We start from the raw sequence: 21,644 nt of genomic DNA, 5'->3' as shown, positions 1-21,644 counted from the left end.
TCATAATGATCCCCATTATGACAGAAATGTTTTGAACTTGCAGTGCTCTGTACCAAGCAAAATCTTTTCCCTACTGGTTTTCCTCTTGGAGTTTCTTAACATTATGTATTTTCTATTTAGTGCTGGAACTTCAATTCCAAAGGGATTTTAGGCTAGTGTCTGTAATTACAGACCAATTTCTAACATATTTTAGCAGATGCAGACTAAGCCCCTCAAAATTATTTGCAAGTCCTTTTCTGCATATTTTCCATTAAATTTGCTTGTGCTTCGGATATCCTATTCCAAGGTAGTAAAAGCTACCAGATAGCCCTCACCTCTTTCCAGAATACCAACTCTATTAATGAAAATTTGATGATTAGGTTTTTTTCAGATGTCTTTTCTTCTATATTTCACATGCCACACTGGTGGTTTTATCCTATTTTTATTTAGGAAACTCTTAACACATGCTGACTTCCTCTTTGGAAGGCTGCTCAATGTTCAGAAGAGAGATAAAATAAAAAAACTATGGTTTTGGTTTTTTTTTAAGAAGTCACCAAAAGGAAATGGCTTTTGTAAATGCCATGAAAAATTTGGGGTTTCATCTAAGATTCATAAATCAATTCCATAAAATCTGAAAGGAAATTCATGTCATTTGAGTAGAAGAGTAAAAAAAAAGTAAACAAGTTTATTTCAATAACAATAGAGATATTATATACTTTGCTAGCCTCAGGGAGTTTCCATTGCAAAATTCATAATAAAGTTTAGGAAGGAACATTGACTAAAATGCAATATTCCACTTAACCTCCCCTCTCCCTCAATCACATGTGCAACAGCTTGCTAACAAGCTAAACACAGAGTTCAGGAATCCAACCAAAATCGCATCAAGTGCCTATAACTTCCAACTCACTGATGTTAATGGAATAGTGTGACTAAATCCCATTATGCCATTTGGAAAATACACCCTGAACAGGAAGTATATTTTCAGAAAAGTACCTATTCCTTATGCACACAGAAAAATTAAAATGCAGGCTGGTTTTTATTTATTGTTTGCTACCGTAAAATGTCAGTAGGTCATTAAAATTGCTTGTTTTACTCTTACTGTACTTATAGCGTCTCTATTTAGAAATTAAATGTTTTTCACTTCCTAATAAACTTGTCAAGAACATGCAAGCTTGGACATGTACAAGGCTAGAACACAAATTTCTTACTGCTATCAGTGATTAATTGCGTAAATGTTTCTAAATATTTTTTGTATTTCTACTGAAAATCATTGCAAAGGTACGCACTAAAGAGAATATTTTCACTTTCACAAAACTCTAAACTGTCCTGAAAAATATGGTGTAAAAATTAATAAAAAATTCTAAGTAGAAAAGATTAATGAGTAATTAGATAATTGGTTTGTCATCAATCTCCTAGTTTTGTGGGTGGGTAATATGACTTTATTTATTGATGATTTTGTACAGAGGTTATAGCCTAGGAAAATGTAATCACTTACTAGAGCATGTCATTTCATTTGAACATACTAGTAAGGCTAATTTTCTCTAAAAGGAAGTAACAAATCAAGTACCAGATCCAGAACTTAAAACAGGGTTAACAGTGCTGTTGCAGAAACACAGAATCACAGACTGACTGAAGCTGGAAGGCTTCTTGAGATCATCTAGCCCAGCCCCTCTGCTCAGAGCAAGGCTGGTGAGATGCAGGTTGCCCAGGACTGTGTCCAGTCAGATTTTGAATATCTTCAAGGATGGAGACTCCACCACTTCTCTAGGCAACCTGTGCTGGTGTTTGAACACTAAGTATTCATATTTAGATGGAATTTCACGAGGTTTAATTTGTGCCCATTCTGCCAGTGGACAGTACTGAAAAGAGTCCAGCTTTCTCCTCTTCATTCCCTCCTATCAGGAATTAATACACACTGATAAGATCCTCAGCTGCCTTGAGTCGCAAGGTTGAGCTGTCCCAGTTCCCTCAGCCTCTCCTCACAGAAAAGATGTTTCAGTCCTGTAACTATATTTGTGGACCTGCACTGGACTTCTTCCAGTGAAGTCCACATCTCTCTTGCACCAGGGAGCCCAGAACTGGACCCAGCACTCCAGATTTGGCCTCACCAGGACTGAGCAGAGAGGAAGGATCCCCTCCCTCAACCTGCTGGCAATGTTCTGACTAATGCACCCCAGGGTGCTGTTGGCCTTCTTTGCCATGAGGGTGTGTTTCTGGCTTACAGTCAGCTTTTTGTCTACCAGAACCCCAAAGCTCTTCCCTGCAGAGTTGCTTTCTGGCCAATTGGTCTCAAGTGTGTACTGTTACCTGGACACAGGACATGGCCTTCCTGCTTGTTGAACTTCATGAGATTCCTTTCAGTGTAATTTTTCATTCTATCAAGGTCGATTTGAATGGCAGCATAACCATCCAGTGTATTAGCTGTTCATCCCACTTTTGCATCAACTGTGAAATTACTGAGGGTGAGCTTTGTACCAGGGAACACTTAAGTAATGCAGATGTTAAATTATACTGACCCGGTATCAACCAAAAATATACCCCACTTATGACTTGCCTCCAATAGAACTGTCTTGTCCTTCATGTGCCTGGAGATGATTTCAAAGATTAGTTGCTCCATCACCTTGCCGGGGCTTGAGGTGAGGCTGACTGACCTGTAGGTCCCTGTGTCCTTCTCCCTGTCCTTGAAGATGAGAGTGACACTTGTTCTCTTCCAGGATGCAAGAATGCCTCCCTGCTGCCATGACTTTCAAAGACAACTGATAGTGGCCTCTCAATAACATCTCTCAACTCAGTCAGCACTTGTGGCTGCACCTCATCAGGACTTTGGTATGACCAGAATTATGAGCATGAAAAGTCCATCCCCCTATATGTTCCATTGTGGATATTTCTGACACTTAATATGAAGTAGATTTCAAGAAAAGGCCAACTGTGCCTACAGAGGAAAAAAGTCTGTCTCCCTGGTCTGTGAGCAGCAGTTATATAAGGCAGTGGCCTCATGCCAGCCTGATATTTTCTTGAAGAATTCCCTCATATAGAAGAGACTCCCGCTAGCACTGGCTTATGTTAAACCTCAATTCTCATAACCAGTGAAAAAGACAGAAAAGAACATCTGGCGCTGTGAAGAAAATATGAAGTGACTTAGGAAGAAAAGTTCTCCTGTGTCAGATGAATTTCTGTTGTCGGGAGTTTTTATACCAGTAGCAGCTGCAGCTAAATGAGAGCAGGATCCATTTGCACAGCAAGGTGAGTGGTTGCCCTACACCAGGGCCACAGCAGGTTCCCAGCACTGACCTTTCTGTACCTCAGCTCACTTAGTGTCCAACTGCTGAACTGTTCATGGGCCAGAGCATATCTTCCGATTTTATATTTAAAACTGCACAGGGTTGAATTGTCCCAGGACAGCTTAACAGTCTCCATCTTTTTCATTCAAACTGAGTTGGTTTCTTCTCTGATGGGTTTAGTGTATTCTCATTCAAATTTCATTGAAACCTCAGATTGTCAGCTGCTAGTTCAATATGCTACACTTAGCTTCCCTTTAAACTCACCCTGTATTTTTATTTGATTCCAGTGCTCCTGGGGAAAGGCGGTGTTGAAACAAAATGGATTTCAGCTGATTTGATTTTCCATCTTATATATTTTTATAAACTTAGAAATGACCAAGCAAGAGTGCAGTAGAGTAGAATATAAATCCTCTTCTGGGATAAAAATAGTTCAAACAGAAAATATCAGGGGAGAAGGAAAATCAAATTCCCTTTAAGTCCTATCCCATTCTGAATTCCGTACTTCTGAATCAGTAAAACGTTACATTTTTCAAATGTTATTTCCTGCAATTTGGAAAACTAACTCAGTATTTCCTTAAAAATATGGATATTAAAATTTCAATAGGAAAAATGAAAAATGAACCAATGCCAGGTATTAATTTTCTTCTTTTCTGAACTATCAAAGGAAAAAACTTAGATGGGAAAAAAATTTATATCTAGGGGAAAATATTTATTTATTAGAATGTCTAATTTAATAACCAGAAACATATTAATAAATAGGTGCACTTATCCTGAAACACATATCACTTGGTTACTATAATTTTTTATCTATCTGTCTATCTATCTATCTATCTATCTATCTATCTATGAATCTATCTATGTGTCTGTCTGTCTGTCTGTCTATCTATCTATCTATCTATCTATCTAAAACCAACAGCTGATATGCAGTTTTATGATCCCTGAACAGATGCAACATATGCTACTGCCTTGCCACTTACTCTGAAATTGTGTTCTAATCTATGGAAGGGGAAAAGTAAAAGAGCAAATTTAGCTTGTAATTCTCTCTACAAGAACATGTGGTTAGAGTTGTTCTGCACCACCACCCCATGTCATGACAGAGACCATCACTTCTGAAATGCCATAAACAGTTCCACACCAATTTTTCCACATAATCAAAGTCAGTTACTCCGTTAGTTTGCAACCAAGAAGTGATGAAGTGCCTAGGAACTGTAAGTAACTTGAAGGTCTAAAGTGTAATCTGAAAGTCTAGCACCCACTACACAATGGACATAGAAAATATAAAGGAATTTTTGCAAAGGAAATTTTTCCTTTAGTATGGTTTAATTCAGCATAATTAAAGCTAAAAGCACTTAAAAAGATACATATGCTTAGGTTGTAGCCTCAGTCAAAACTGGTTTTAAACCATTAATAACACACTGTCTATTAGTCATCTTGTGAACAATGTATATTAGATATAAACAAATATAAAACATTGAAAAATAACCTGTGTTCATTACCAAAAGCTTTTTCAGGTAATAGAGACTCACAGAAATTCTCCTTGTCCTCAGAAAACCATTGCTACAAAGTAAATCTCTGTTGTGCTGTAAATGAGCTTGGCATTTTAAAGACAAATATAGAGAAAGATGTTCAAACCAGAAAGATTGCAACAGCTGCATCATAATATTACAAAACACCTCAAGCTTCCAGACATCAGCAGGCAGATCCTGTAGCTCAGGAGGAAAAATATGGATTCTTTGCATGGCCATACATAAGCTTAGTTTAGACCCTACTGAGACCCAGACTGTATTCTGACACTCAACCAATATTAAACAATTCAAATAAGAAGATTCAGGAACTGTCTTTTCTAACAAAAAAAGTATAGAAGTCTTTATTTTAATTTTAAAAGAAACCTTTATTTTCTCCTCTCAAGTCTTTAAATTTACCCTGTAAGTATTTCATAATGTTTAGCCTCATAAAGTTGATAATTACTACCTCTAGCAAGAGGAACAAAGTTTTTCATAGAGCCTAAGACCAAAAGGAGTCATTACAATCCATCCAGTCTCTAACATCCCTAAGAATGCAGGTCAGATGAACTGTTAACTGTTTTGTTGGAAGCTCTGTGTCCCAACTCTTGAATTAATATTGAAGTTCCCATCTTCACCTTTTCACCACCACTGTATGATGTGTGTGGAGTGGGCATGGATGAAACCCCAACTCAACACAGAATCATAGAATGGCTTGGGTTGGAAGGGACCTTAAAGATCATCTAGTTCCAAACCCTCTGCCATGGGCAGGGACACCTTCCACTAGAGCAAGTTGTCAAGAGCTCCATCCAACCTGGTCTTTCACACTTCCAGAGATAGGGCATCCACAACTTCTCTGGGCAAACTGCTCCAGTGTCTCACCACCCTTCTAGTAAAGAATTTCTTCCTAATATCTAATCTTAACTTACTCTCTTTCAGTTTAAAGCCATTCTCCCCTCGTCCTATCACTATATGCTCCTGTAAAAAGTCCCTCTCCATGTTTGTTGTAGGCTCCTTTCAGGAACTGTAAGGCTGAAATTAGGTCACCCTGAAGCCTTCTCTTTTCTGGGCTGAGCAATCCCAATTCTCTCAGCCTTTCCTCTGTGCTGAGAGTGGTGATTAGAGGGATGGAGGTGCTCGATCCCTCAAATCATCCTGGTGGCCTCTTCCGGACTTGCTCCAACAGGTCCACGTGTTTCCTGTGCTGGGGACCCCAGGGTTGGACACAGAACTGCAGGTGGGGTCTCACCAGAGCAGAGTAGAGGGGCAGAATCCCCTCCTTTAACCTGCTGGCCACACTGCTTTGGATGCAGCCCAGGACATGGTTGGTTTCTGGGCTATGGGTGCACATGGTTCGGTCACGTCCAGCCTCTCATCCACCAGCATCCCCAAATCCTTCTCAGCAGGGCTGATCTGTTCATCCCCCAGCCTGGATTGATAGCAAGGGTGGCCCTGACCCAGGTACAGCACCTTGCACTTGGTGTTGTCAACTCACATGAGGTTCCCATGGGCCCACTTCTTGAGGTGTAAACTTTTAGACATCTTACATCTAAAAAGAACATCCTCCAGCAATGCCAAACAAGGGGATTCAGTTCTAACAGTAGATTTTAGCAAACCACAAGTGAGAATTATTTACTTTTTAAGATAATGTAGGAAGAAAGAATATTAAAATAAAATGCTGAAAAGGAGACAGTTAAATAAAACTTAAAAAATTAAACAGGTCTAGGGTTTTTATAACAGCACAAGTCATAGGCTGGGAAAATGCCATGAGTAGTGCCCACCTTCACAGGCACTAAGGTTGAAATCCTTCTGGGTGGCTGGCAGGCTGCCCTGCCATGTCTCAAGGGACAGGAGGCCATGGCTCTTGGAAACGAGCAGCTGTGGCTCCTGCTGAGACCAATGAAAATTGTCATTCTTAATCCTCTGAATAATTGAACCCAACTAAAATAAAGCAATTTGCAGGTAAAATAGAAAGAGAATTAGAATAATTTGAGTGGCATTGCTGTCTGGACAAATTAGTTTCACTAATTCAATTGCCCTATTTGTAAACTGGGTATAATACTTCTACTGCAGTCTCAGAAAGATGAGATTAACTCATACAACCTGGAACATGAGAAGCACTATAAAGGTGCTAAGTAGAAATTACAATTATTATGGGTTAATCTTGGACAAAAAATTGAAATAAAACTTCATTAGGATTTAAATATATAAAGATTAAAATGAGAAAAGTGTAACGCAATGGGTCGCTGATAAACATTCCAGGCAATCTAACATTCATTGCACTCTCTACATCAAGCAGTCCCTAAATAATTACTGTGTACCAGCACAGGAGCTTGATAAATTGATTTTACTTTGCTCATTGATTTGCTCATGTCACAGAAACATTATCATTACAGAATCTGCACACTTGATAATTCCCAAGAATGTATTTTGTCAATGCTTTAAGAAAAGATTTCATTAGAAACAGAATACTGGTAGACTTCTCTTCATGGAAAAAAAATTGCCTCCTCACAGAAACAAACAACATTAAAATTCATTTCTAGTACTCCTCCCTTTGCCATGCTGTCATGTCTCACTGAACATCCATGTCTCTGCTTATATATATTCACTTCTGGTATGTCCTTTTCCTTCACAGAGAAATGTTTCAATAGCAGACTACATATAGCAGATCAGATTTATTTTATAAATACTCCTTAGATATACTTTTGCTCACTTCAGCCACTCACCTCCCTGTGCCACGCTCCCTTAGGAAAGGCTGGATAAAATGGTCCCCTGGCAGGAAAAAATGTGTTACTTTCATCGTGCTTTTTTCCCCCTTGGCTAAATATTTACATTTCCAGGTTATAAGAAAAAGAAGGCTTTTGAACAGAACTAAACCAGTTCAAGAGCATCTTTGATTTAATGTCATGTCTGGGAATGTTAATACTTCATCACCAGACTAATATCTATGCGTGCTGCATTTATATGGCAAACTTAAAACAAAAAGCCATGCTAAATGCTAGAGTCCCTGCAATAACCACACCATTTAGGTACTTAAAATATTAATGTTTAATTCTCCTTCTAAAAGCTCAAGTCCTATTCTTATTTCTGATGAACTGATAAAGAGCAATCTCTGACAAATGTTCTGGTCTGACCTCAATTCTGAACTTCAGAGGCATAAAAAGACAGACAAATCTTTATACATGTATTAGTCAGTTCTCTCAGCAGGCTATCAGAAACCAAGATCAGAGATTGCCAATACTTAAAAAGTCAAATTCTGCCTACAGATGTGCATGTTGAACTCCCACTGAAATCAGCAGGGTGAGTTCATACAAGGAAAAATTTGGCTCTAAATGAAATCTGTTGATCTAATAATAGCATGTTATACCAAACTGGGTTGGAGGTAGAAAAGATTTCCATTTTTGCTGGTCACCTTTTCTCTTCTTAAAAGTTCAGGAATTTTCCTTCACTTGCTGTCAGTGAAAAGTTATATGTATTCTTTAGCCCAAAGGTCCTTAATCAAAGAGAAAATAGCTAGTATGTTCTATTAATAAACACAGTTAACACAAATCTCATACAAATTGGGTTAAATCTGGTGCTGCTCTTTGCCAGGTGCTTGTTTTTCTGAAAAATAGTCTATAAAAGGCTGCTTCTCACACTAGTTGTTGTGATTGTCCAAAAAGTTAGTTAAAGAATACCCATTTTTGTTTGTTCTTTGTTAGCAGAGGAATGTTATTGTTCCTGTATCACAATTATTATGCTACTGTTTCTCAATAGGAAGTATGGTCAAGAGCAGCCTTAATTTTAAAAGACTAAGATTTCATTTCTCTGCCTGCTTATCATTTTCTTCCTATTACTAAGTTAAATAAAAAGATTTTGCATTCTCCTTTAAAATAGATAGCTTGATATAGACAAAAAACTTATGTAATCTAGTCTTCTCTGTAAAACATTCACTATAATTACAGTAGTAGCATCTGAGATCAAAAATATATAACTTATTGTAAAAGAAGTCAGCAGAGGGAACAATGGTTTGCTTCAGGAATTTAAAATGGGCTTAGATGTAGGTTATTGCTCTAGTTATTGCCATGACAAACTCTCCAATCTTATCTTGCTGATTACAGAACAACAACATAAGGTAGATGAGACTTTTAGATTAAATTTGTATCCATAGCATGATTATTACATGTTAAATAACCACTTGTGAATATATTTCTTTTTATGTGAGAAAATAAATTGATTCATAAGCTGTTAAAATGAGATTAAGAGACCACAGGACACAACTGAGTAACTTTCATCTCCTACAGGCTAAGAAGCATAGCAGAACTAAAATCAGCTGGTACAAATACATGATGAAACACTCCATGGTTTTTAACTCAATTTCATATTCAAGACAAACCTTAGGAAATTAAACTGGCCCTCAACAGTAACAACCAAACAACCTTATCAAATACTCTATTGTATAAAAATGCATTTTAAAAAAGGTAAAAACAACACACCAGGATGTTACCAATTAGGTACTGTGGTTAGCTAAAGTGTCTTCTCCCTGAAAGTTGACCAATGAACAAATTGAACAAACTTCAACTATTTCTTTCATTACAGCAAACCTCATAAATTTTTAAATTCACAAAAATATTATGTAAAATCAGAAGATCTGTGGGATGGTGAAGTGTTCCAGTGAATTTCAGAACGATTTTGGTTTATTTGAAAATACTGTTTCTTATGCTCTTATGTACTCCATCATTGTTTTAGTTTATATTAGCAGTAAAACAGCTGATGACGAGTTGACATTTTGTAAATTCTGGTTTTATGGACCATATTTATATTTAAAAGCTCAAAGTCTTCTAGTATGTCATTAGATCATCTCCTTTTATAGTATCTTGGAACAATCTGTAAAATACAAATATTTTACACATACAAAATCTGTTTATAAAGATCATCTCTAATTCTCTTAGGGACAATTTTTTTTAGTTTTTGGAAAGCTGAAAAATGAATTAGGAGGAAATGGCTGTTCTATACAAAACAGTTTTAAAAGTCGCACGGTCCACTACAAAACTTATTAAGAAACTTAGTAAAGGAAACAGGACAATTTAATTCAGATTGATTATACTCTTTGGTGGTAACAGCTGGCTTCAAATTAAACTGGAAAAATGTACATGCGTTTCAAAGTAGTTTAAGAAAATAACATAATTAACTATTGTATGATTCTATGGCAGAATGACACATGTAGGAAATGGCAAATTTCAGAAGCGTTTGTAACAGTAATTACTTTAGTTGTAGTCTGAAGAAAACATTAATACTTCCATCTCCTGCACTGCAGGCAAATAGTTTCCTATTCAACTATGAACCAATGGGTGCTGTCATCTTTTAATTGTACAAACAATTTAAAAACACTTAATTAAATCACAGTTTATAGTCTAAAATTCTGCACATGGAATGCTTTAGTAGTTTTGGGGTTTTTAAAACTAAGAATAATAAGGAGTGCAGCTATGGTGGGGAGTAATGCCTGTACATTACCAAAATACATCCAAGTCTATGAGTACTGAAACTGCTGAAACAATAGTTTAAGGTCACTTTCTTCTGTAGGCTTGCTTACTTAAAACTCTGCTAAATAGAAATTTTTTCCTCAAATTTCTGTAACATCAGAGAAACCAGTCAATGCTGCACATGAAAAAAAAAGGTGATCACACATGACAGAAATTTGAAGCAAAAAAAAAGGAGTTGGTTTTGGAATAACGTAGGAAGTTATCTAGGGCAATGTGAGCAAATTACAAAAATAAGTTTGTTCAGTATACCAGGCAGTATATTTACCAGCATATTTACCAGTTAACTTACTTTCAAATAGCAATAATTTGCTGTGTGTATAAATTCAGATCTCCATACTAAAAACAAATACTGTCTTTTATTATTGATTTGGTTTTTTTGCATTTTTTTCTAAGTAACATAAAGTCTATCAGTAAAGAAAGAGAATTAAAAAGATCTCAGAAGTTGATGTATGTGTAATGTCATTTTACTTTACAGACTGAACTGCATGAACTCTGCTAGCTTAATTATGTGCCCAGCTTAATTTTTTGTTAGCAAAAAATTAACAGAATAGGCAATCTGTCCACAATTTGCTTTAACATGGATCTAGTACTACTGTTGCTATCTAGCTGGTTGCAGATTCTGGTTGTTCAATACATCTTCCAGGTAATTATTTCTGGCATAGATTCTATTGATCTATTTAAAACTGATCTCTGTCACACATCTCCATTGCTAGGAGGGGATGAATGTGGACTATTGGCTTGCTTTTAGATGTCATTCATTAATTTTCCTATATAAGACCCCTAATAATTCCTTATAAAAATAATTCTTCTTTTTTCAGGAAGGATAGGAAATTATCAGTTACCTAGGCATTTCAAATCATTTGGAATGAGAACACAAATTAGAAATGCAATAACTCACTTTTCTGTCAGAAACTCCATCATAGACAACTCTCAGCACAGTTCCCTCATAATAGCACTGTAAGAATCCACTTTTCTTAAATACCTCTTTTCAGCACAGCAGTAGCAGAACAATACCAAAATGAACTACAGAAGAATATATAAGGCTTTTTCTTAATTATTAGTATTTAAATGAGCTACCTATCTCCATTCATCATCCAGTAATTGAGATTGCTGGTTTAGTATTAAGGTGTTTGTAATAATATGGGATTTTAACCTTGCCAATTCTATTTATTTACTTTCTATAGCCACATATGAACACAACTGAAATGTAGCCAATCATCTTAAGGTGTTGCCTTACTTTTTGTCTTATGTTGAGAAAAGATGACTAGGGACAAAATGATTGTCCCCAGTCCCTACACAAAGTCATTTTGGAGTAGACAATGAGTAAATCAGTGAGAAGTTGAATTCTGATCTATGTCTAACTGCAAACTCTGCTCAGCTTACAAATAAAAAATAAATTTCAGGTTGACATTTTCCAGTGAACATTTGTCAGAGACATACAATTGGCAACAACTGTCAATGATGCTGAAGAAAGTCTGAAATAAGCAGCTTATAATTCAAGCAAAAAATTGTAAATAGGCTGTGAAAAAAAATTTAAAAGCATACTTGCAGCCTTTGTGAATACCCTTGTTGCATTAAATATATTAAAATCCATAATCTATATGCAAAGTTCATGTAACTGCTTTACTCGTAACTATAAAAGCAAATCTTCAAGAAGCACCAGTTCTTAAGGAGAAGACTAAGACTTTAGTGAAAATTCTTTACAGGAAAATACAAGACTTATGTCACTAAATTCTGTTCTGCTTTTTACAGTTATCAATCATCATACTGAGTCAAGGTGCCCTCTTTATGTGACAGTGAAGGAGAACAAATTATCGTACAGCAGAATGGAGTTAATTTAAAATAGGTCTATACAATTCAGCTTTTATTTGGCATGTCCTCTTAAGACATGCACTTCTGCTTTGAACTAAAGAAACCACAGACACTACTGCCTGTTCTTGATTATTATTTTTTTTTTTACAGTGGTTAAAAAAGAAAAAAATCAGAAAGTATTTATATACTCCATGAAGTCTAGAGGCTCTGCTGTTCCCTTACAGCGTTGTGTGTGACAGTTATATGTCTGAACCAGTCTGAACCAGTCTGAACCAGTCTGAACTGAACCAGTTATATGTCACTAGTGGTATGGTAGAACATCACCGGCATAAGAAAGTGCTTTTCACTGTGCTCTCCTGACTATGTTGGGAACTACCTTTAAAAACAGATAAACCACACTGTTAAAACTGCCTCCCTAGTCACAAAATTCTGCGCACAACATCCCAAAATAATGGCTATTAGTTTAAAAAAAAAAAATTCACAGTGTAAAGTATAAAAATCTGAAACTTCCTATGGGTACTAATTCCTATTAGTATTTTCAGCAGGTGTCTACAGACAGACAACAAAACAGTGAGAAGGTATCAGCATATGTAATGATTGTTGCATGCTACTATCATGACCATTATCAAGGTTTTGGATGGCATGGAGCAAAGGAGAGTCTGGGGAAGAAAGAGAGGCAAAGTGGTTCTATTGCCAATTCCTGGAATAGGTCTTTGAATAAGATAGCAAATGGATGAGGAAGCCATGATTCCAAATCAATTCATACCAGGGAAAGCTTAACATAAAAACTGAGTGGTGGTCTCATGAGACTCTAACAGTTCCAGGCATTCTGATGAAAAGGAGAAACTTTCATTAGTGATTGTAAGAGGAGACCATCGTTGAATTTGCTGCAGAGAGGAGTAGAAATCATAGGCCATGTCTAAAAAATGATCTGAGGTACAATCAAACTGATCAGGCAATGATATGAGGGGACATAGATTCATTTGTGCTTGAACTGAATTTAAAAGAATTAAATGATGGTTTGTATTTTACTGGACAGAAAGGTATGATTGGAAGGGACAGAGAATGTGTGTTATTATGAGAGTAAGTAATATTTCAGTCTGCAGATAAGATCATTCATATGAGAGAAGAAAAAAGGGAGAATAACAGATGACATCAGAGAAGTCTGAAGAATATTTTGATTATAGATCATCTGTAGTCTAGGTTGTATCCTTTGGGGTGGATGTGTGAAACTATCTCGTCCTCACAATCAGAGATGAACATTAATACAGATCAAGGATCTGTAATAAAAATAATCCATTATTATTATTATTATTATTATTATTATTATTATTATTATTATTAGATCATTAATAATAATCCACTATTTTGTGTGAGTTCAATGTTATACCATGACCTTAAGAGCTCCAGCAAATATAACTAAAGAGAACAGTGACAAATAGCACTAGGTTAAACATATTCCCTAGTAAGTTATTAATCAGTTTAGGTTTGGGAAAGCTACTGTGATCCCAATTAGGAGAAGGATTTGCAAGAAATGCAATCACATATGACCAACATTTTGAAGATCTGCTCAGAAGGTGCTTGGGGTTCTTAGATGTATAGAGAGAAATAAGTACTGTTCCTCACAGTGTAATATCACTAGTCATTGTAATATACACTATAAAAACCAGAGCAAGGATGATACATGTATAATACATCAATTTGATAATGTTTGGCTAAAAATATAATTTATAAAGAAAAATTCTTATTGCTCACTAACAACTTTTGACTGTAGGCTACATAACTTTTGTCTTATTCAACAAATTTAACTTTTAATTGAAACATTTACAAAGGAAAAGTATTTAACCTTTAAGTGAATCAATTAATAAGACATTCATTATGCTATCTAGGATGGATTTTTTAAACCATAGTAGAACTCAGAACTATAATTATGGATTCAACATTTCTGGTCACAGCTTAGAATCAAGCAACTTGTTTTGTTTTCCTGTAATATCAGAGATTCAGTGTTTCTGTTCAGAATACCTTCCTCAAAATTTATGAAAAAACCCGCCTGTGGCTGTAATAGCACTTTCTGGGAATTTATAAGTAGATCTCTTCTGTTTATTTATGAATTTAAATGAAGATAAACAAATTTTGCAGCTAGTTGTTCAACAGCTAACAAGTATTTCATTTGTTCTTGTATAATATTTGTATAGGATACTCATTAAACTTTCTGTGTGATTAAAATTCAAGGGCTTCTATTTTAATGAACTACATTTGATTTTTAAAGGCATTCTTTTCTTGCCATTAGTCATTCTATTTCCTCTTTCTTAGATCCTAGTGTTCTACTAGAGAAAATAACAGCTCAGGTCTCTTTCAAAATGACTGATGATTCCCATTTATGTGACTGAAACAGAGGCACTTTGTTCTTATCAAAATGGCAACTGCCTCTATTGTGCTCTAGCTGAAGGAATCCTGTAGTATTTATCAAATCTGGCCATGGCAGTCAAGCTGAAAGAGGACAAGTCTGCCTGAGTTTCTCAACAAGCAATGATTTTATGAAACAACACTTGAAAGAAGATAGGCATTAAGTTATAGAAAATAATGACAGGTTTTCCAGGGCTGCAGCTTTTTTTTTTAGACTATCTTTAGTTATGAAGCCTAATTATCAAAAAAGACAGATAGCAAATAAAAAAACCAATAAACCCATATATTTTAAATTATTTAAAACCTACTCTACAAGTATAAACACAATAAAGCAGTCAATAAAGAACAAAATTAATTTTATATACTTTTATCATATATTCCCCTATCTACTGCATTTTGCTTTCTTTAACTGTTAACTCTGCATCTCTTGAATTAACAGTGAGTGTGCTGAGGATTTTTACACATTTACATAGTGCTTTTACCCATGTCAGCAATATACATTCTCAACACTCATTCAATTGTATTTTAATTGCTGAGGTTATAAAACTCTTTATATGTGCTTTTTAATATAAATCACTATGGTACAAAGCTATCAATTTCTCATTCTAAAAGATAATTCCTGATCTAGGGATTCATGCAATGAACAGTTTTATATGCAGAAATACTGATACACTGACACATACCTTGACTTTTTCTAAATGATCCTGCAGAGAGTCAATTAGCAGATCCCCCACTGGCTGCCAGGATCCCTTGAATGCTTCAGCCTGGCGTAGTTTCAGATCCAGTTCATCCATTGCCTCTTGAAGGGCCTGCAGTCTTTCCAGAGCATCATCTATCTTCTTTTGCCAATCAGCAGACTGCACATTCAGCTTATCCCACTCAGTTCTGACCTCATCTGCTTGCCTTTGGAGAAGTTTAGTGACATGGTGGGCTCTTTCCTCAGGTGACAGATCTAAATGTGAAAATTAAGAGGCTCTTAAGACATATTCTGCCTTAGAACTAAAGCAGTTGCCACCTGTGAAAGTTCAGATCTCAGTGTGAAACTATTCATAACCAAATGCACCTGTAAAATTTGTTTTATTAATGTATTCTGGTTTGCAAATCTCATAAAAACTTTAAATCTTGACACCATAAAGATCAACAAAATACGCATTTAAGTACTTAAAGGCATTTTGAATCATTCAAGGTATAGCTAAAAGTTTATCAGCTGTGTCCTGATTCAGCACAATATTTCTGCACATAGATAAATATTAATCACTGTGAAGCTTTTGCTGCAATTGAGTGGATTTGTGAGCTTCTGTAGTACTGAGACTACAAGGTGAATTTTAGCTTAAATTGCAGCTTTGAGACCTCAAATGGGCCTATAGTTATAGACAGGTCCTGAAGGTTTAAAGGCAGTTTCAAAATCTGCTTATAAATATGCATGTCTATTTAGTACCACAGTGTTCAGAGGGATTGCTAAGGCTTGCTTTCATCTATATTTTTAGCTCAGTTTCTGAATACTGGCATTCAGCTTGGAGTGTAAAGGGAATGCTTTCAGAGCGGCTGGTAGAATTTATTTAATCATCGCTGATCATCACTGATCTTTCCAGCAATGTGTTATCACCCTGTTCTTTCTTCAATTACCTCTTGTTTCTGGGCCGATCTTCTCCAGTCCCTCCACAGGCTGCTCAGCGAGGAAGATTCGCACAGTCTCAAGTGCACTCCTGACAACAGGTTCTTTTGTTTTTATCTCCCTCTTGAAAGTCTAAGGAACAAATTTTATTGTAAGTGGATCTGTAATGAAGTACCTTGTTTGCATCAATTTAAGAACAAAATTTCCAACAACAGCTTGCATGTGTGTATGACAAGTAGCAACAAAAAAACATATAAAAGAGAGAATCAGCTTTTGCTTAACCTGAAATCACATTATATTCAAAGGAGCAAATGCACTGCCAGCATGCCACATTTTTCTTCCTTCAGCAACAGCTTCTTTTACTATCTCTCTTCTACTCCCTGCTTTTAAAATGACCATGAGTAAGTTTCTCAAGATTAATATTTGAAATTTTGATAGGCTACTGAAAATACACATATCTCAGTATTTATTCATCAATTCATTTATCTATTTTTGTTAAAGAGAGTGTAAGAATCCATTAATCTGAGTCCAAATGTTCTCTGCATAAACATGCAGATGAAACTCAGCCTGTGGCTTGCATGTTGCATTGGCACTTTTGTATGTTGTACTGAATTTATCTAAGTGGTCCTTACCACTGTTTCATTTCAACATTTTCTTGTGTATTTATGAAACAATGTTGAATGCATACCATTTTCAAGTAGCATAGATGTAAATTATGCAGATAATTATAGCACAGTGTAACACAAAACACAACACTGCAAAAAGGAGAGCCATATGCCATGGGTAGAAAACCAAAATTTTACTCCAGGGATCAGAAAATTCTTTTTACAACACTGGCATTATATAAGCATCTATCACAATAAATTCACCAATTCAGTTAAATTAATTATTAAACCAAATTTGTATTTCTATGCAAACTAATGAAGGATTATAAATTCAATATTAAAAAGTTAATTACACTTTGAATTACATTTGACATGTGACTCTCTGCACAGGGAATACCTACCAGAGCTAATAATGAGAACACCTCAGTTTATAATATGAGGACTCATACGTAAAAAGTTCTTAACATATTTCAGGAAAGTAAACTTAGGGAAATGACTATATTATTCTATTATAAATATTAAAATACACTTTTTATTAAATGGTCAAGAACTGACCATAAGGTCTGTAACTGTGCTTGGGAGAACCCTTTAGCAAAGTCTGCTTAGCTGAATGAAATAAAGTAAAAAATCTTCATTTTGTGCCAAGGACATTGATGGGACTAGAATCTTTTCCCAGAATGTATCTGCTATCATAAGAGAATATGCTGTTTTATTAATAACTGTGATAAATGTTTTAAACAATCATGTTGACCTTTAAAACCCAACACCGATTTTCACAAATGAAGTAGAGTACAAGTAAACTACCACTGGACATTGTATAAAATCTGAGTGGGTTTACTACAGGGTTGAAACTTAGAAATTTTTAGGTCTGTAATTCTTATAATTCATGCTTGACTCTTGCATGAAATGCAATAGAAAGAGGAAATATAAATAAATAAACCCTTTTCATGCCTCCAAAAGAGGAAAATCTATTGCTTTAATTAGCCTTTGTTCTCCTTTCACATCATTCTATCCCACTAGAATGGTGTGGCAGGTCTGCAGCTCAAGTAAGCCAGCAGGTAGCATAACTTAAAAGCCAGCATGGTACTCCCCACTGACTGTCAGCTTTGCTCTCATCTGATAGCGCTAAAAGTAACATCAACAGTCAAATTCACTTAAACCAGTGTTTTTTAAACACTAAATGGTATAACAGCTTAAAGATATAATGTGCTTTATAAAAATCTACAAAGACAAATTATTTCTCAGAAATGTCTGTGCCCAAAGTCAGTCAAATAGGAGGCACGTGCACTGAGGTCTGTCCTGCCAACACACACCAACAGCAGGAAGGAGTCATGGATATTCCAGGGGAACACAGAAATACACCGAAGGATAGGATACTTAAAAGCCAGAAATACCTCTGAGTTCTGCATTTGGGACTGAGTCCTGCTGTAAATTGTGCTGCTGCTGAAGTCAGGTCACCCCTAGCTATGTACATGTGCACTCCATGAGAAGGACACAAAATACCTTCTTTCAGCTTGTCCTACTTTTGCAGAAAACCACAGCAATCAAATACATGTAGTGGTATTATATTTCAAGGAGATGTTTAAAGTCACATTTCTGCTGTACCTCTTGTACAACAGGAGAACATAACCAGGTATGTGCACTGCATCCCAAAAAGTGTGTGAGCAGGAATCATTGTATCTTTCCCAAAACAATAGCAAATGGGAGCTTTCTGATTTCGTACATTTTGTATTTACCCACAACCAGAAAAAGTCTTTCTAACACTGAAAACAGTGAGCCAATGTGTTACATTTTTCCTCCCCAGCTTTTCCATTCTGAATGTTGGAGCTGGTGGAGGTGATTATAGACTGTAAATCCTGAATTACAGAATAGTACACAGTGTGGTGTTGAGATCTATTTACAATTCTCATCTCCTTCCCTAGTTTTGATCTGCAAACTTCTACCGAGTGAGTTAAAATATGTTTCAGTATGAGAACTTTGAAAAGGAGAGGATTAAAAAAACATGAGGCTGAAGCAGTAGCACAGAACAGCATTAAAAATAATGAATGCTCATTTCATACTAACCCATTCCAAAAGAAGTTCTTACTCTATGAAGGTAGAGCTGCTTTTCTGATTGAAGTTTTGTTGTGAAATATGTACATGCTACCAATAAAAATCATAAGCAGCAATAAAGTACATTTTCTCTACTTTTGGAGAAAAAAAAATTATCTATCTAGAGTCCTGACAAATACATCTTTATAATAACCAGAGCATCACTGAAAGCAGAATTAGCCTAAATTAATGTCTAATGTATAGCTAATGATTTCAGGCTAATTTCATTGAATTCCTTAACTTCTTCCACACTTTGTGGTGACTGTAGAGGAAATCGAATATGCATAATGTATGACCTGACAAAAAAGTAAGTAAACTACTTTATTTAACCATGTCTATTTGTCATCAACACTACAGCAGTAATGGCATTCTGTCCACCGTTTTAATAATGCATATATTGATCAGCTTATCTCAGACCTCCACTACCTCTTCATGAGTGTCCTTAAATCTCTCTAAATGAAGAAACAAAGATTGTTTAAATTGAAAAATGTGAATATAATGAGAAAAGAGTTACATCAATAAAGCTAACATTAATGTCTGTTATATAAAAAAACATATTTTTTCTTTCAATGAATTTTAAAGCAAAAAAGTACAATTAGATTAATTCAAGATGTTTGCCAACCAGAATGCTTTTTAAAAAAGGGGTTTTGACTTCAATTGTTAAAAGTAGATATCAACTGTGCCACTAGAAAAGGTTAGTGTGTTGAAGCAGGAACTGTACTCCTCCTTAGGTAGTGGTGCTATAGATTTCATGTGAAAGGGTTTCCATGGAATTGATAATAACTACATTCTATATTCATAAATGCTATTTATGATGTTAATAAAATCACTACATAGAAAATGAGGCAACTCTCAAAAGAATGAAAGACTTAGCAGGCTATCTGCAGGATGTCTAAGTTACTTAAATGAGACAAATAGTAGTTAATAAAATTTCAATAAAACAATATTATGATACTTAGTAAAGCAAAGAAAACTGTGAGATAATTAAATAATGTTTTGATGAACAGGAGACAGAATTTTGTACTGATTCTTTTCCGTCCTCTGTAAGAGATACTTGAAGATCAGACAGGATGAATTAATTTCAATGATTCTGTCTGTTCTTTTTTCCACAGGGAATCAGAATACCTACAACTAGAAAGGCCTCACATCAGACTCCTGTGGTGCTACAGAATGGCAAAAGGAAAGAAGACATATTTCTAAAAGGAACTAAAATGTTCTAACTTTGATACTAGACAGGATGACCAAAGATCTGTGTTATGCATCTGCAAGTGGCAGAGAAAGTATAAAGGAGAAGTGAGAAGATCTATTTTGTAAAGTCATGTTGCACCTATTCATGGTAATTTACTTTTATACAACACTTTTAATCTCTAAAAGTTCTAAATACTTCGTTTGATTGCTGAGAGACAGAGAGATCACTTAGTTCATCACTGAAGTTCTGCCATCTTTATGGTGAATTCTGGGTAACTTTCAAACAGCTTATAAAGCAATATTCAATACTAAAATTTTACAAGAAGGAATTTCTTTAGATGAAAAAATATTTCTTCTGTCTAGGAGAAAAACCCCAATGTTTTCAAAGACTCAAATACTATTTAGATGAGAAAACCTTTATTGGAACAATTCTACAAAAATCGTTCTCTAAGTCTTGTTTTGGCTTAAGAGTCGTCTTTGGAGAAACGGGTTGAGTGAATGTTATGCTGAGTTAAAGCAACATCTATATTGTGTCTTTCATCCTGATGTTCTGGATGGGCTTTAAAACTACTTTATGGAAGTTGCTACAGACAGCTGGCTAGAACAGACCTCAGGCATATTATATATCTTAACTTTCATGGTGGAAAGGTAAAAAAAGGAATAGTCCTGCTCCATAAAGTCATGGATGTTTATTCCTCACTGTTACTGTGATAATGCTTTAAGTCCTGAGTAAAGTTTTGTGAGAAAGACACATCCCACGCATCACCTCTCCAGAAGGAGGATCTAAACGCAACCAAGCTGCCCCTTGCAGCAAAGCATTATATTATCTTAGAAAAGCATTTGGCACTGAGAGAGAGGGGTTTTGTTCCTCTTTCTCTTTGGCTTCCTCAGCCATTTGGTGAAGATAGGCCCTGAGAAACCATATTGGCACTGCTTCCCAGCAGTCTGCTCCTGATGGGAATAACTTTTGGCTATGCCAAAATCCACGCCTGACTGAATATGGTACTTCTTGACTTTTCACAAACTCAGAATTCCAAATAACTTGAAGCAGCAAGATATGTCACGTTCTCTTTCCAAATTTTGTCTCACTATTTGTTCTCAATTGTGTCTTTCTGTATGAAGGAGAGCAATGTTTATATTTAGCTACCTGATGAATGGAAAAAACACAGATACAATTTCATTTTATAGTAACATTTCACATTTCTCCATTAAGCAATAAAATCAGAGATTTAGGAGCTTCAGAAACAATACCTTTTGTGGCAAGTTTCACAAACTGAAAGTTACATATATGCAGCACAATGCTTTGAGAGGATGATTGTTGGTTTTGAAATATTCTCTTCTTGTGGAAGCAAGTTGTCTGACTGACAATTTAAATTCTTCAATAAAAATATATTTGTTCAAAATAACTTTTTAGATACCCACTGATGCATAATTGGACACCAAAGAGGAGGTAAAACACCTCCCATAATGTTATTATTTTAATTAAAGACATATGTGGATGAAGCAGAGAGCTTGAATACTACATCCAAGTAAATTCCAAGAAAAGGAAAAGTGTATAGTGGAGGTGCTAGTGTGATTTCACATTCAGATCAGAATAGACCTCAATGGCATAGTAAATTAAAAGCTGTTTACCTGAAAGCAGA

General features: G+C 35.6%; 1 protein-coding gene across 11 annotated transcripts in view; it reads right to left on the bottom strand.

The window, feature by feature from the left end:
- DMD (dystrophin) overlaps positions 1-21,644 on the bottom strand; it is a 922,945-nt gene that overhangs the window by 167,981 nt on the left and 733,320 nt on the right. For all 11 annotated transcript variants that reach the window (XM_032679549.1, XM_032679551.1, XM_032679556.1 and 8 more), the window contains 2 exons: positions 16,129-16,249; positions 15,186-15,454 (listed from right to left, as the gene is read on the bottom strand). In XM_032679549.1, the coding sequence (XP_032535440.1) occupies positions 15,186-15,454; positions 16,129-16,249 (390 nt within the window). The remainder of the gene's footprint in view (positions 1-15,185; positions 15,455-16,128; positions 16,250-21,644) is intronic.

Source organism: Chiroxiphia lanceolata, chromosome 2 (genome assembly GCF_009829145.1).
Source record: "Chiroxiphia lanceolata isolate bChiLan1 chromosome 2, bChiLan1.pri, whole genome shotgun sequence".
Lineage (NCBI taxonomy): Eukaryota > Metazoa > Chordata > Aves > Passeriformes > Pipridae > Chiroxiphia > Chiroxiphia lanceolata.
The sequence above is the reverse complement of the archived record's forward strand: the minus strand, read 5'-3'. Positions and strand labels throughout refer to the sequence as shown.